A 12,526-nucleotide genomic window follows, 5' to 3' on the forward strand; every position below is an offset into this window, starting at 1 on the left:
ATTTAATTTTTACCTGATGATAATATACATAGATGGGCATATCAACCATGGGATAACATGATATGTATTTACTTGTATAGGCCAACGACGGCACTTACAAATTGTCAGTTACAATACTTTTCTTAAACTACTACCGGATCGGAACATGACCTCTACTGAGAAGATCCGCTAAGAAACTTAGTGGGCTTGTCTTTTTTTTAATAATTATTATTCTCTTTTTTTTAATGCCATCATTTTTACATATAGGTAATTAATAAAGCATTACTGGTACTGGTAATAAAGCAAGTACAAGGTACTGACGTACACATTTTACAATAATGTTTCTTTGATATATCAATTCTTAATTATATCAAAAATAAACATTATTATAAACCTAATAAGAAATTGCTTTTATTTCCAGACTGTTACCCCTACGCAACCTCCCCCGACGTTACCGGCGTCGAGACTACCCTCCCCGCCGAACGGAGGCGGACCCTACACTCTCACTAAGATCGCTAGCGCCGCCCAGCGGAAGATGCGGCAAATCAAACGGAATCTCACTAAAAGATACTCTGGTATGTACAGAATGGATAAAATAATAAAAAGTAAGAAAAAAATGTTTTGCAAAATAATATAACGAAATAAAAAATATTCCGATACCGGGAATCGAACCCGAGCCTCCTGGGTGAGAGCCAGGTATCCTAGCCACTAGACCATATCGGATGTTACGAAGAATGCCAAAGTTATGTATATGGTTATCCAAGTAATAAAAATGCAACATATTTTTTGATATCGCCAAAAATTATAATAATAACGATTTCAAACAACTACATATTTTTTTATCCTATATGTTTAATACTAATATAATTTATTTTTTCTTTCCAGTCGCAATAGACGGCAAATCATTCACCAAATCCGCTACCAGCCCGCAATCAAACAGCACTTACGACACTATGAAAAGTAAAACGAAATCTCCCATATACGCCAATTACGAGAAACCTGAGCTGCAGCACATTTACAGCAACGTCAACTTCAATGACACGAGACCTGTGCTCAATAAGACTGAGAATCCCGTGGGAAAGATCCCGGGATCTTTCAAGGAGGAACTGAAAACCGTTATAAATGAGAAGAGACATAGCAATGGGGATGTTCCACCTCCGTTGCCAGAAAAACCTCCCTTAGAGAAGCCGTCCACGCCCACTAGTGAGGTAAAGAAGGACAGTGGGACGTTATCGAGGAAAACTTATTTCTCCTTCAAGTCGAGGTTCCGTAGGGCGACGTCGATGGCAGTGGACATCAATTCAGAGGTGCCCAGCGCGCTCAAGATCACCAACTCTACCTTCTACTTAACCGACTCCATGGATGGTGACTCCGGGTTCAGTAATTGGTAAGATCAATAATATTACTAGAATTAATATGTTATTTTTAATTGCAGTTTCATACAGATTAAATGTTTGTTCTAATACGATCTACGCAAACCGTTTAGCACAGTGAATAGCACATAATTTTGGTAAGTCTAGTAGGGGATGGACAGAGAGATAACACTGCCGCATTTATTCCTAACGTGAAGCGGTTTTGCTTTGTCTTACAAATTGGGCGATTATCTTGGCCATAAGAGGTAGAAACACGTTTGTGAGCAGCTTCAGATAAAACCCTTGTTCTATATGGAGTTAGTTACAGATCTCTTTAGTTGGCAGTATCTACTTACTTGCCATCAGTTGGACTTTTTTTGTTACGTAAATGTAGCAAAGTAGCATGCAGTCCATCTGGTGGTAATTGACTACTGCCGCCCATTGCCATTTGTAATCAACCCCTGATAAGAATAGATTCCTATCTGAGATTGGCCAAATATGCATTGCTAGTTGCTACCCCTGAGGACTATCTTGGGACACTTCGAAAAAGTTTGTCTAACTGCAAGCGTGTTAGATACTTTAATCTTATAAGAAATAGCACATCATTTACCGAAAAATAGATGTTCGTTATTTATTTTATATTTGCCATAAAATAAAAATCTTATAAAATTTAATGTAAATAATGTAAGATTAAAAAAACGAGAATGGAAATATATAATTCCGATACCGGGAATCGAACCCGAGCCTCCTGGGTGAGAGCCAGGTATCCTAGCCACTAGACCATATCGGATGATACAAGTAATAACGAAAGTATGCCATATTTATGGAGAACCAGTAATATTTAACTGATGAAATGTTTATAATGATTTTTTTTTATTATAAAAATTATAAACTAACAAACACAATATTAGAAATTGGTAACTCTCTATAAATTTTTATACATGTACAATAACATGAATACTATCAAAAACAATGTTTGCATTTTTGGACATAATTAGTATATCGGAAATATTATTGTAACGAAAATTTTTATGAACTGCAAAAGTAACTTTATAATCCGTATTTATAAGATTACAAACTTATTGTGTGTAACAGTACGAAAATTGTTGTGTTTTAGTTCTTCCTTGTTATATAGGTTAAATAGTAATCAGTTATAGTTCGAAATTTGAATCTTATATGTCTGCTAGAAGTACTTTACAATTTTGATGTTCGGTGAGTATGTCATTGACAACTACGACCTAATTTTCAGAGGGGTTCCAACGTAGTCCTCAAGAGTAACAAGCAATGCATCTTTGTACAATTTCAGGTAGGAATAATCTCGATTGGGGTTAATTACAGATGTTTACGGGCGAATTGTATGTTTACGGGCGAACAATTTTCGTTTACTACTTATATAATTATCACATAAGAATAACATTTTTAAAGTTTCTAAAGTATATGGTCAAATTGAATCAAATTTCAAAATATATCTACTTATATGATGCCCTTATGGCCATTGAAAATTCAGGCCACTAGCTTTATGCATAATTATTTTCTAATATGCACATAACTTTTAAAAATCAGAGGTATATGCCTGGGATTCGAACCTCAGACCCCTCGATAGAACTAGGTCTACCCGTCTTTGCCTCTGTCTGTCTGGCCTAGCGACTAGGTTATAACTGTATACTAATAATGCATACATATTAAAAAAGCTAACATACATTCCCTCCCAGCAGCGACACGACGCAAGCGGGCAGCTCGGAGGCGCTGGCGGGCGCGCCGAGCGGGACGGGCGGGACGAGCGGTACAGGCGGCGCGGGAGCGGTGCCGGCGCGGCGGCGCGACGGTAAACTGCGCGGCGCGTGCTCGGAGTCGGCGCCGTGCCTGGCGCTGCCGCGGCCCGCCGTGCCGCCGCCGCCGCCCCCCGCGCTCCCCGCACCCCCCGCGCCCCCGCACACTGACCTTAGCGCTGTCAACGAAGGTCGGCCCCTTGACGTCAACTGGACTTACTAACACCCTTTGAGGCTAATTTTTGGTGTAAGAGTTCGTTAGGGTTTTTAATCATGTTTAATATCAGTTTCGAAATATTTAAGATCTTGAGGTCGTTAGTTTTAAAAGCTCCCCAGAATTAAATTTTGGCACTAGGGTTTATATAGCCTTTTTGAATAATATTTATATCAAACGTTTTTCTTAAATTCATAGTTTCGAATGTTCCTTTAAATTATATTTTAATATCGGATAGGTATTAAACCAGTTTTTTTAATGAGTCATTTTATACATATATTAAAATATCTTCTTTTAGCATATAAGATGGCATGTAAAATTTCTGCAAATCTATCGACAAATATTTCATCTTTTCAGAATTTGCTAGTCTTGCAACTAAACTTCTTTCCATTTCCAAAAAAAAAATCCTAATAATGTTATCAAAGGAAGCAATACATTAGATACTTTCTTGATCAATAAGCACGGCATGCGTTACCAAATTCCTAATGACAATTAAATTAAAAACAAAATACCATTTAATATTTTTTAATGAAGGAATTTTAAATAAAAAGTTCTTATATTTCCTCTACTTCTACATAATACCTCTCCTAATTTCAGTTGACGTCTGTATCATAAAGTGATACTTACTTTCTTTTCAAATTGCCATATTTGGACTTGAAATACGATAGAACGAAGACAGCGCTAAACAAAGGTCAGAAACTGCGTAAAGCTGAAAATAACTAATTTTTCTTTTAAATTTCATTATATTCTGTGTGGCCAGCAGCCCTTGTTGGCTTAGTTATTCTATCTATCTATTTGGCTGGATTTGTTTCTATTTATCTTGTTATTCATACGGATTTGCTTTTGAATTATTTTTTGTTAAATATAAATTTTTTTGATTAAATTCTTATTTACCCATTGATTTGTTTTCTGTGTAGATTTTGAACTTACCTCATCGTTACTTAAAATGTTTCAATTATCATATGGAAAGTACCAAAATATTACAGGCTAAATTATTAAGAAAAAATATATGTGTAGACATTTATTTAATCCGAAAAAATAATTGGTAGTCTATGGTACAAAAATTAGTTATTTCCGGCCAGCGCAGTCCATGGTTGTGGTTGTGGCGGCTTTGTGAATGTGGCATCTTATATGTTTGCACTGTCTTTGTTGTTCTTTTTTTGATTTTTAGTCTCTTCACTATGTTTCACTTTTATGTTACTTTTCTTCGGTTATGGTTTTCATTCCTGTTACATAGTTTCTGTAAGTCATTTAGTTTTAAAAGCTTCTACAGCTTAATCATATTTTTATTTTTAAAAACATTATAAACAGGTATTTTGCAATAATTTGCAGTATATTTTGCAATTTATAGTACAACCGTCTTCGATAGTAACAAGTTTAGTATCATGCATGTGTATGTCTGAGAATACTTAATATTCTCAATTATGTAATACTAATTCTACTTTTAAACAATTAACCATTCGTTAAATTTCCAACTCATTGGAAAATATTTTTAACCTGTAGTTAATTTTATTTAAGATTATTTTGATTATGTTGATGTTATATAAAAGCACTTAATGCTTGCATGTTTTTATATAAACTTACATAATTCTTGTTCAATAATTAAGAAACTACATTTTAGAAAGTATTCATTTAAGAGTATGAAAGCGGATTTAAAAAGTATTATTTTCAATTTAGCATTTGACATTCGCCAGTTTTTTTTAAGTTATCTGTATTTGTAAAGTAATGATTTAAGTAGGATACATTACGCAACGTATGCAAGCATTTGTTAAGCAACAAAACAAAATAAAACAACTATACTACATTCAGGTAGAAACACGACCAATAAAATTATACAGAACAATAGCAGAACAAACAGACAATAGTATTCGGTCGCTATAATTGCGTGGGCAATAATGTAGGTGTTTACCTACAGACCATTCTCAGTGCGGTAACAACTGTATGAAGTGACGCGCGTTTCTTCTTTGTAGTAATACTCATACAATTTTTAGTACGTGGTATAATTGGCAATGTTTTGTGCAATTCGTAAATAAAAATAAATGTTTTTTGTCTCCGTTCTGTGTTCCGCTTATGATCATGGGTCGTAAGTTAAAAGTACATAATCGTGTTTTAATCTAAGTTATTAAAAATGGCGGCAACAAGCGTTTGTATCATACTTGATTCCTTGTTATTTTCTAACCTTATAGTTTAGTCATAAATTATAATGTTATTATCCTTTTAATACTCTTAATAATCTGTCCCCTACGCATAATCTGTCTCGCTTGCACATATACAAAGTGAGCGGGATAGATATAGGAAAGCAATTAGCCGCCATTTTTAATCTGTGATGTAACTTTTTCACTATATGTATGTCAATTTTAATTTTGTATGTAGCATCACAAAACCGCATGATGATCTAATTTGACCTCTAAACTAACGATGTGCAAATGCATGCAGCAAATAAGTAGTGAGATGCAATCTGCGAATTGAAGCGCAGCGATTTAATAATTGTAGACAATGATGGATCTGTTACGTTAACTGACGCAACTAACTAAAACAAGATATATAAAGATTTTTTCGAAAAGTATCTTAAATTCTGTGAAATGTAGAGAAAAATAGAAAGTACCTACTTATATGTATATTTTTATACATTTTTATATATTATCATTTAATGTAACAATTCATTTCTTTATTTTTGACCACCTTTTTGGCTACTTCTTTGAGGTAATGTCTGTCAAATTGAATAAGAATGAAGATCATTATGATTCATAAATAACATTTTCCTTAACTGATTTAACTGAATTCTTAACTGAGTTCATACTGATTAAAATTTTTACTTCCGCAATTGCGCCCCTATTAGTCGACGTGTTGTGTCGACTAGTCACCACATCGTAATTGACAAAGTAATGCTGTCCCCATTAATCATCTCGATGCGTAGTCAACAACTGAAAAGTAGTCATGTAATTTAAAATACATTTTCCTTTATATCTCAGAGAAGAGGTCAAAATGAGTCCTCTGTATAACTATTATTTTATTACGAAATATCAAGTTCAGAAGTTTGGTATACAGAACTGAAACGGCTCCTACCCACGCTGTCCCGGAAGGATAAGGGCGCCCGCACGCGGACGTCGTGGTACGCTGAATGCGGCGCTGACAACGTCTCTGTTAACACTTCTACTACTTCATGGTGAGTCAGTTGCTTTTTAACGTACTTATAGTTATTTAAGCATTTTATTGGCAGACGTTGGCTTGCCATAAATATTGATCTCGAGAACAGAGCCATCTATCGGACATAGTATCTTTGAAGCTGAAACATACCAAACACACTCACAATTCATTATAATTAAGATTTACATAAGCTCGTAAGATGGCGCAACTTTCAACTTAAATAAACAACGTGACACGTATTTTCATCTTTAAAATTAAGAATATAATAATAGCTGTAATTTTCTAAATATGGAACGATATTTTTATTCGTTTACGGATTACAAAAGCGTCTCTAACAGTTAAAAGTGCAATAAAATATCTCATAATAATAATCTAGGACTAATTTTAGTCTCCCACGCTAAGAACTTGGAATCTTATTCTATTGAATTTAAGTTTCAAATGAAGCCTCTGATTTTCCAAGTTACGTATTTATCGCTTAGAATTTGGGGAGTAAATACGCATGTCATAAGAGCATTAAAAATCAACATTCGTTTTAGTAGATTGTATTTTTCACAATAGTCCTTAAGATAATAAAGTCAATTAGTAGCAATCATTGGCTACAGTAGAGTGCAATCAATTGTATCGCAATGGCGATGTGGAGGAGCGAGGTGGACCAATCGTGCGGAAAATGCCGATGTGCGGCGACATTGAGCCTAATTGCCGGCTTCGAGGCCGCATCAGACACAGTGCTACAGCTGAGATATACTTATTTACTAATTAATATTATTTTATACAACCTTCAACACGAGGTGACTTATGGTTTTGTAAACATTAACTAGACCGTATATACTTTTTCATATGATAATAGTTTATGTTCAAAATCATCGTCAACAAACGATTCGGCTGACTATAAAGTGAAAATAATGTAAGTTAAAAATATAGACTATGCCACTTCCATAATTTACACCTCACATGTTAAAGTCCATTAAGCCTCTAACGTTTGGTTTGTAAGCCGTTTGGGTTAGGTTAGGTTAGAACCTACGCTCCTCATCTGAGTAAAAAATGTCTGAAAATATTTTAATAATAATTTTTGGCATGCACATTTCCTCACAATGTTCTCCTTCAGCGTTAAAGCATGAAATGATTAAATTTTATATTTTTTTAATGTAAATGTCATAAAATGAACATAGCAATTTCAGTGTTAGCCAGTTTGGATAGAGAGATAAAATTCTTGTTAATCAAGTGGAATGACCTCAATATAATGTTCAATGTAATATGCACTTATGTTGAAGTGTCTACCTTATTATCTTAGTTCGTGTAAACATTGTTAGAAATGTATCGTAGGAACCTTTTGATCACATTAAATATATAACTTTGCATGGCGTTGCTAGTCATCCCCTGAATTCCAACGACATCCACAGGACTATAAATAAAGGCAAATAAGTCTCCAATAAGAAGAATATCAAGTCCATTCAATTCTGTCAAGGCATATTATTTTCAGTTAGTAGTTTTATGTCACAAACTTTAACATAACAGTTTGTTGTAATGATTATATAAGATAATAATATACTATAGATTTTATTACTCAAGCAGTTGTCAGGAGAAAAAATCAAAAATTGAAGTAAATTCAAGATTCATGCTTCGAAAATATCTGCCACACGAAAACCGGTCCCGGTATGTAGGTTTGAATGCGATTCCGGCCGCCTCTTACATGTGCGTTCATCTTAACAGTTATTCTCATTTTATACAAAATTTGCACATATAATCTTTAACCTTCATCACAATGCAGCGAGCTATGAACGGTAAAGGAAAACATCGCAAGAAAACCCTCAAGTCTTAGAAGCCTTATAATTTTAAGATTCAGCTCATTTATTTACTAAAATATAATAGACAGTTACAAAATATGTAATATCATACAATAATGTTGCACAATTACAATTATTTGTTAATGCTATACCATGCAAATATTTAATTTTCAAAATTAATATTCTTAAAGGCATATACATACAAAGACCGAGGTAAACTAAACTAGAATTAAAGTTCAAATAAAAACTGTTCACACCCACGCCGTGTCCTGAAAGCAGCAGCTTGTAGATATAAAAGTAGTTTTCTAATTTAAACAGCCGATATATCAAAATTCGAAAGGAATAAATTCCATATAATAATATTGCACCTTAATTATAATGTTGCTTGGCGAACATGGGTAGAATAGTAATGAGTCGATACTACCAATGTTAACTTTATTTTCTCGAAGTAACACTTCACTAGTTATAATTCTGACAATGTTCACAAACGTAGTATGTGTACCTGTGCCTCACAATAAGCTGACTCACTCTCACTCACTCATGTATACTACACGTAGTCTACTCCTTTGATTTAAATACTTCAACGAAGACGGCCCTTATGACTAATGTAAGGATGCTTTAAGTTTGACGTGTAAGAATTCCTCAAGAATAATTTTGATATCAATATAAACATGTGTGTTTATTTTATCTATTGGCTAAGAATAGGTTGTAACTTTATCAATCGGGGTAATTACTTTAATAAGTGCTTGTGTTGCTTTGATCTCAAGGAAAACGTGATATTATGCAGGAAAAAAATCTGTTTATTCCTTAGAAGACATCTTCGACCTCTAGGTTTTTTGTTTTTCTATACTACAATATTTGGTTAACAGTATTTAAGTAGCTGCAGTACACATCTTAATGCAGTAATACATGTTTGTTATCCCAATAAAATAATTTTACAGAACACTTCGTATTAACTGCTTTACATGGCAAATGTCTATTATGAATGTCCAATTTGAGCATTTACAATCGTGGTCCAATTGGGTACTTGACAGTTATAACAATAAAATATGAAATATGTTGGATATGATAGCTTATAAGTAAACATAAATTATGCAGTATTTCGTTTATTTTTTAATACGTTCTAAGTATTTTAATTTTTAAAAAGAAATTTTCGATTTTGTATCTGTGGATTTTCAAATCCCAAAACGGCGACAGTGCTGCCTCAAATGTCATGTGACGTCACTACATCGAAACCAAACAAGACAAATAATAATTAAATCGTTTGCTGTTAGAGTTGGTTGAATTTATGTTGTGAACCGAATACTATATTAAAGCTGATAGCGTGAACCTGCTTAAAGAAGATCCATATATGCAGTGCAATAAATCAAAATGGATACAAAAACTTCCGTGAGATAACCTATGGAAATATCAAATAAACAACGTAAGTAAAACATTCTTTATATTTACATTTAATCATATCGGACAATTAAAACATTTCTTAACTGACTTCAGACAGAAGAAAGGTTGTCTTCAAGTAATTATTAAGATTTTTTTTAAATATACTTATATTCTTATGTGAACTGTTTTAAGGTTATTAATTGGTTATATTTATATTTACAGATCTTCCCGGCAATCGTATAGTGACGACGTTATAGAGTATGTGCAGTTTAAAAGGAAGGCAAGTTTGTGTTTCATGAAAAGTAAAAGTTGTCCTGAACACAAGGTAATTCAATGAAAATGAAAATGTGATGACTGTCCTGCCTAGAAGAAGTGAGGAGCCAAAAGTTTCGAAAGTGGGCACCAGTCTGAAATACATAAAGTAAAGTACACGGGAAATAGTACTTCTTTACTTGCGTAACCTATCCAACAAGATGAAGGAAGAAAAGTGACCATACAGTTCCTATTATTGCATTGCAATTTAATTCTGAAAATGACACTGATAAAAATAAATATCCATTTGTTACGGAAAATAATTTTAGTAATGAAGAAAAGCAGACACGCAAGCAGCACAAAAATTTAGCTTAGGTGATCTGTAGTAATTATTGTAACTGTAACATATGATAAATATATACAAAAGTTCTACTGTGTGTACTCACTAATAGAACCATATAAACCAAATAAACAAAGAAATCGGTTAATAAAATACTAATATTAGCAAATCATGTATTTTTAATTATACAGTCCTGTAACTTAATCAGTGCACATGCACCATCAATAATAACACAGTCATGAAATATTTTAATTGTGTCCTATTAATTACAGAATGGGCCCTTAAAATAGAATTCTCATAGACGTCTTATAATTCTATTCTTATCATAGACATATATAATATATTAAATATATGAATACTTCCACTTGCTGTTTTGTTTTGATTACGTCCTGTTCCAATGATTTGGAATTGACGAATCACTCGAGAGTTACTAAATTTATTCCTTTTTTTCAATAATACTTCTCTTACATAGATAGTATAAAATGTCATTGCTTGCAAACAGAGGATTTAAACATATAAGAATCTGCAAGTTCTTTAACGTTTATGAGATTTGGGTTTAGGAACTTGTATAAGCAAATTTGTTACGATCGTACTTGTACACATCGTCACTGCACACGTCTTATAACTTGTTATTTATTTAAATTTTAGTTATAATAGCTAAATAACTCTCAATTTTCTTCTAAGCGTTGTTTGTTTACAGTGTAATGACGTTCCGCCACAAAATGACACTTGACCGCCTGATTTAACGTGACGTTCCGTTCACCGTAAAGAAAGTTCGATTTTTATTAATGAATAGCCCTTTTTTCGAAAAAGTGATCAATGAAAGGCATATATAATACGTATACTAATTCATTAAAACACTTTCCCAAAAAGTGTCAAGTAGCCAATTAGACCAGACGCATTGTCGACAGGTATTCCATTTCCTGCTGACAATAGAATGGCGATTGGAGAGCTAATCCGTCGTTGACCTGGTTTATACAAATAGCTCATGAGCTACTGGTTTAGAGTACCTAAGTACTTAATTCTATTCTGTAAAGATGAATCTGTTTTCATTATAATATCCAAGTATGAGACGATGAAAGACGCAGTTTCTCGTAATTGACGAAGGGTAAACACTGATTACTAGGTCCAGACGCTGATTGTCTCAGACCAAAGTATTCTTGACAATGCCCGCTCTATAGCCTTATGTACCCTATGTGTATGCCTGTATCTCTCTTTACCTGAGACGGTCAGACCATATACTAATTGACTTGGACAAGCGGCTCATTCGAACTCCAGCTACCATTAATTCATTCGTAGGCATCATTCGGGTATATTTCACTAAAGAAATGGCAGAAACCAATCAGAAATTCTGAAAAATTGAAAATTATTTGCAAATTAAGAGCATATAAATAAAACAAGCTTCAAACATAAATTCACCTTGCTTTATAGAATGCAGTTATTACTTTATCGTGTGAGTAAATACCTACAATATTCTCTTATCATTAAATAACTTCTCCATGGAGGCTGGTTTTCACTTTGTCGCATATTTGTGGAAAAGTGAAAATATTGATTAGAGCTGACTTATATTTTACCTACAGATTTCTTATTTTCATATCAACGACCATGGACAACCGGGAATTTTCCTAGAAATATTTTTTTTAATTTGTAAGAATAAATCCGTGCGAATCGCTATCATGTATCCCGCGGTTCGGGCCACGCTGACGTCGCCCATTATCCAGCGAGGCTGACTCATAAGCCTGTTTTCTGTATCGCCGTTAAACTTGGCCCAAGTTACAGACGACTGCGGCTACAAGTTCGTGCAAACATGTTTCTTGAATAACTTAAAATATCTTGAATAACTTAATGCAAACTAATTATAACAGTGAATTCAATATTAAGTTCTTGTAAAGAACATAGTAACAGTGCCTTACGGTATTTTTAGTAATTTATTATCTAAATATATACATATAACTCAAAGGTGACTGACTGACATAGTGATCTATCAACGCACAGCTCAAACCACTGGACGGATCGGGCTGAAATTTGGCATGCAGGTAAATGTTATGAAGTAGGCATCCGCTAAGAAAGGATTTTCATCAATTCTACCCCCAAGGGGATGAAAATATTCCTTCGTAACGTGAGCGAAGCCGCGGGCAAAAGCTCGTTTTATATAAACCATGAAGGTATATTTTGATTATCGCACTTATCCGAGGCCAATCTTTTTCAATGGAGATTCACTTGTGTTTTTATTGTATTTTTGGATCTACGTACCAGCTATGTAATGAAGCTTTTATAATACACGCTATTCGCCTAAGACTCATGTCGTG

At 33.8% G+C, this 12,526-nt stretch overlaps 1 protein-coding gene, 1 long non-coding RNA gene and 2 other non-coding genes across 19 annotated transcripts in view; 2 read left to right on the forward strand and 2 right to left on the reverse strand.

The window, feature by feature from the left end:
- LOC140753589 (uncharacterized) overlaps window positions 1–12,526 on the forward strand; it is a 105,545-nt gene that overhangs the window by 79,383 nt on the left and 13,636 nt on the right. For 13 of the 16 annotated variants that reach the window (XM_073088304.1, XM_073088306.1, XM_073088305.1 and 10 more), the window contains 4 exons: window positions 401–554; window positions 865–1,366; window positions 3,044–3,291; window positions 6,363–6,480. In XM_073088304.1, the coding sequence (XP_072944405.1) occupies window positions 401–554; window positions 865–1,366; window positions 3,044–3,291; window positions 6,363–6,480 (1,022 nt within the window). The remainder of the gene's footprint in view (window positions 1–400; window positions 555–864; window positions 1,367–3,043; window positions 3,292–6,362; window positions 6,481–12,526) is intronic. The other 3 variants (XM_073088308.1, XM_073088307.1, XM_073088309.1) reach the window with 3 other exon arrangements.
- On the reverse strand, window positions 631–702 carry TRNAE-CUC (transfer RNA glutamic acid (anticodon CUC)). The gene has a single exon. It is a non-coding gene; the product is annotated as a tRNA-Glu (tRNA).
- On the reverse strand, window positions 2,050–2,121 carry TRNAE-CUC (transfer RNA glutamic acid (anticodon CUC)). Its single transcript has one exon. It is a non-coding gene; the product is annotated as a tRNA-Glu (tRNA).
- LOC140753593 (uncharacterized) lies at window positions 9,548–10,386 on the forward strand. Its single transcript, XR_012103588.1, has 2 exons — window positions 9,548–9,668; window positions 9,848–10,386. It is a non-coding gene; the product is annotated as an uncharacterized LOC140753593 (long non-coding RNA).

This window comes from Epargyreus clarus, unplaced genomic scaffold, assembly GCF_041222505.1.
Source record: "Epargyreus clarus isolate Ecla_fem2 unplaced genomic scaffold, WU_Ecla_fem_2.2 ptg000026l, whole genome shotgun sequence".
Lineage (NCBI taxonomy): Eukaryota > Metazoa > Arthropoda > Insecta > Lepidoptera > Hesperiidae > Epargyreus > Epargyreus clarus.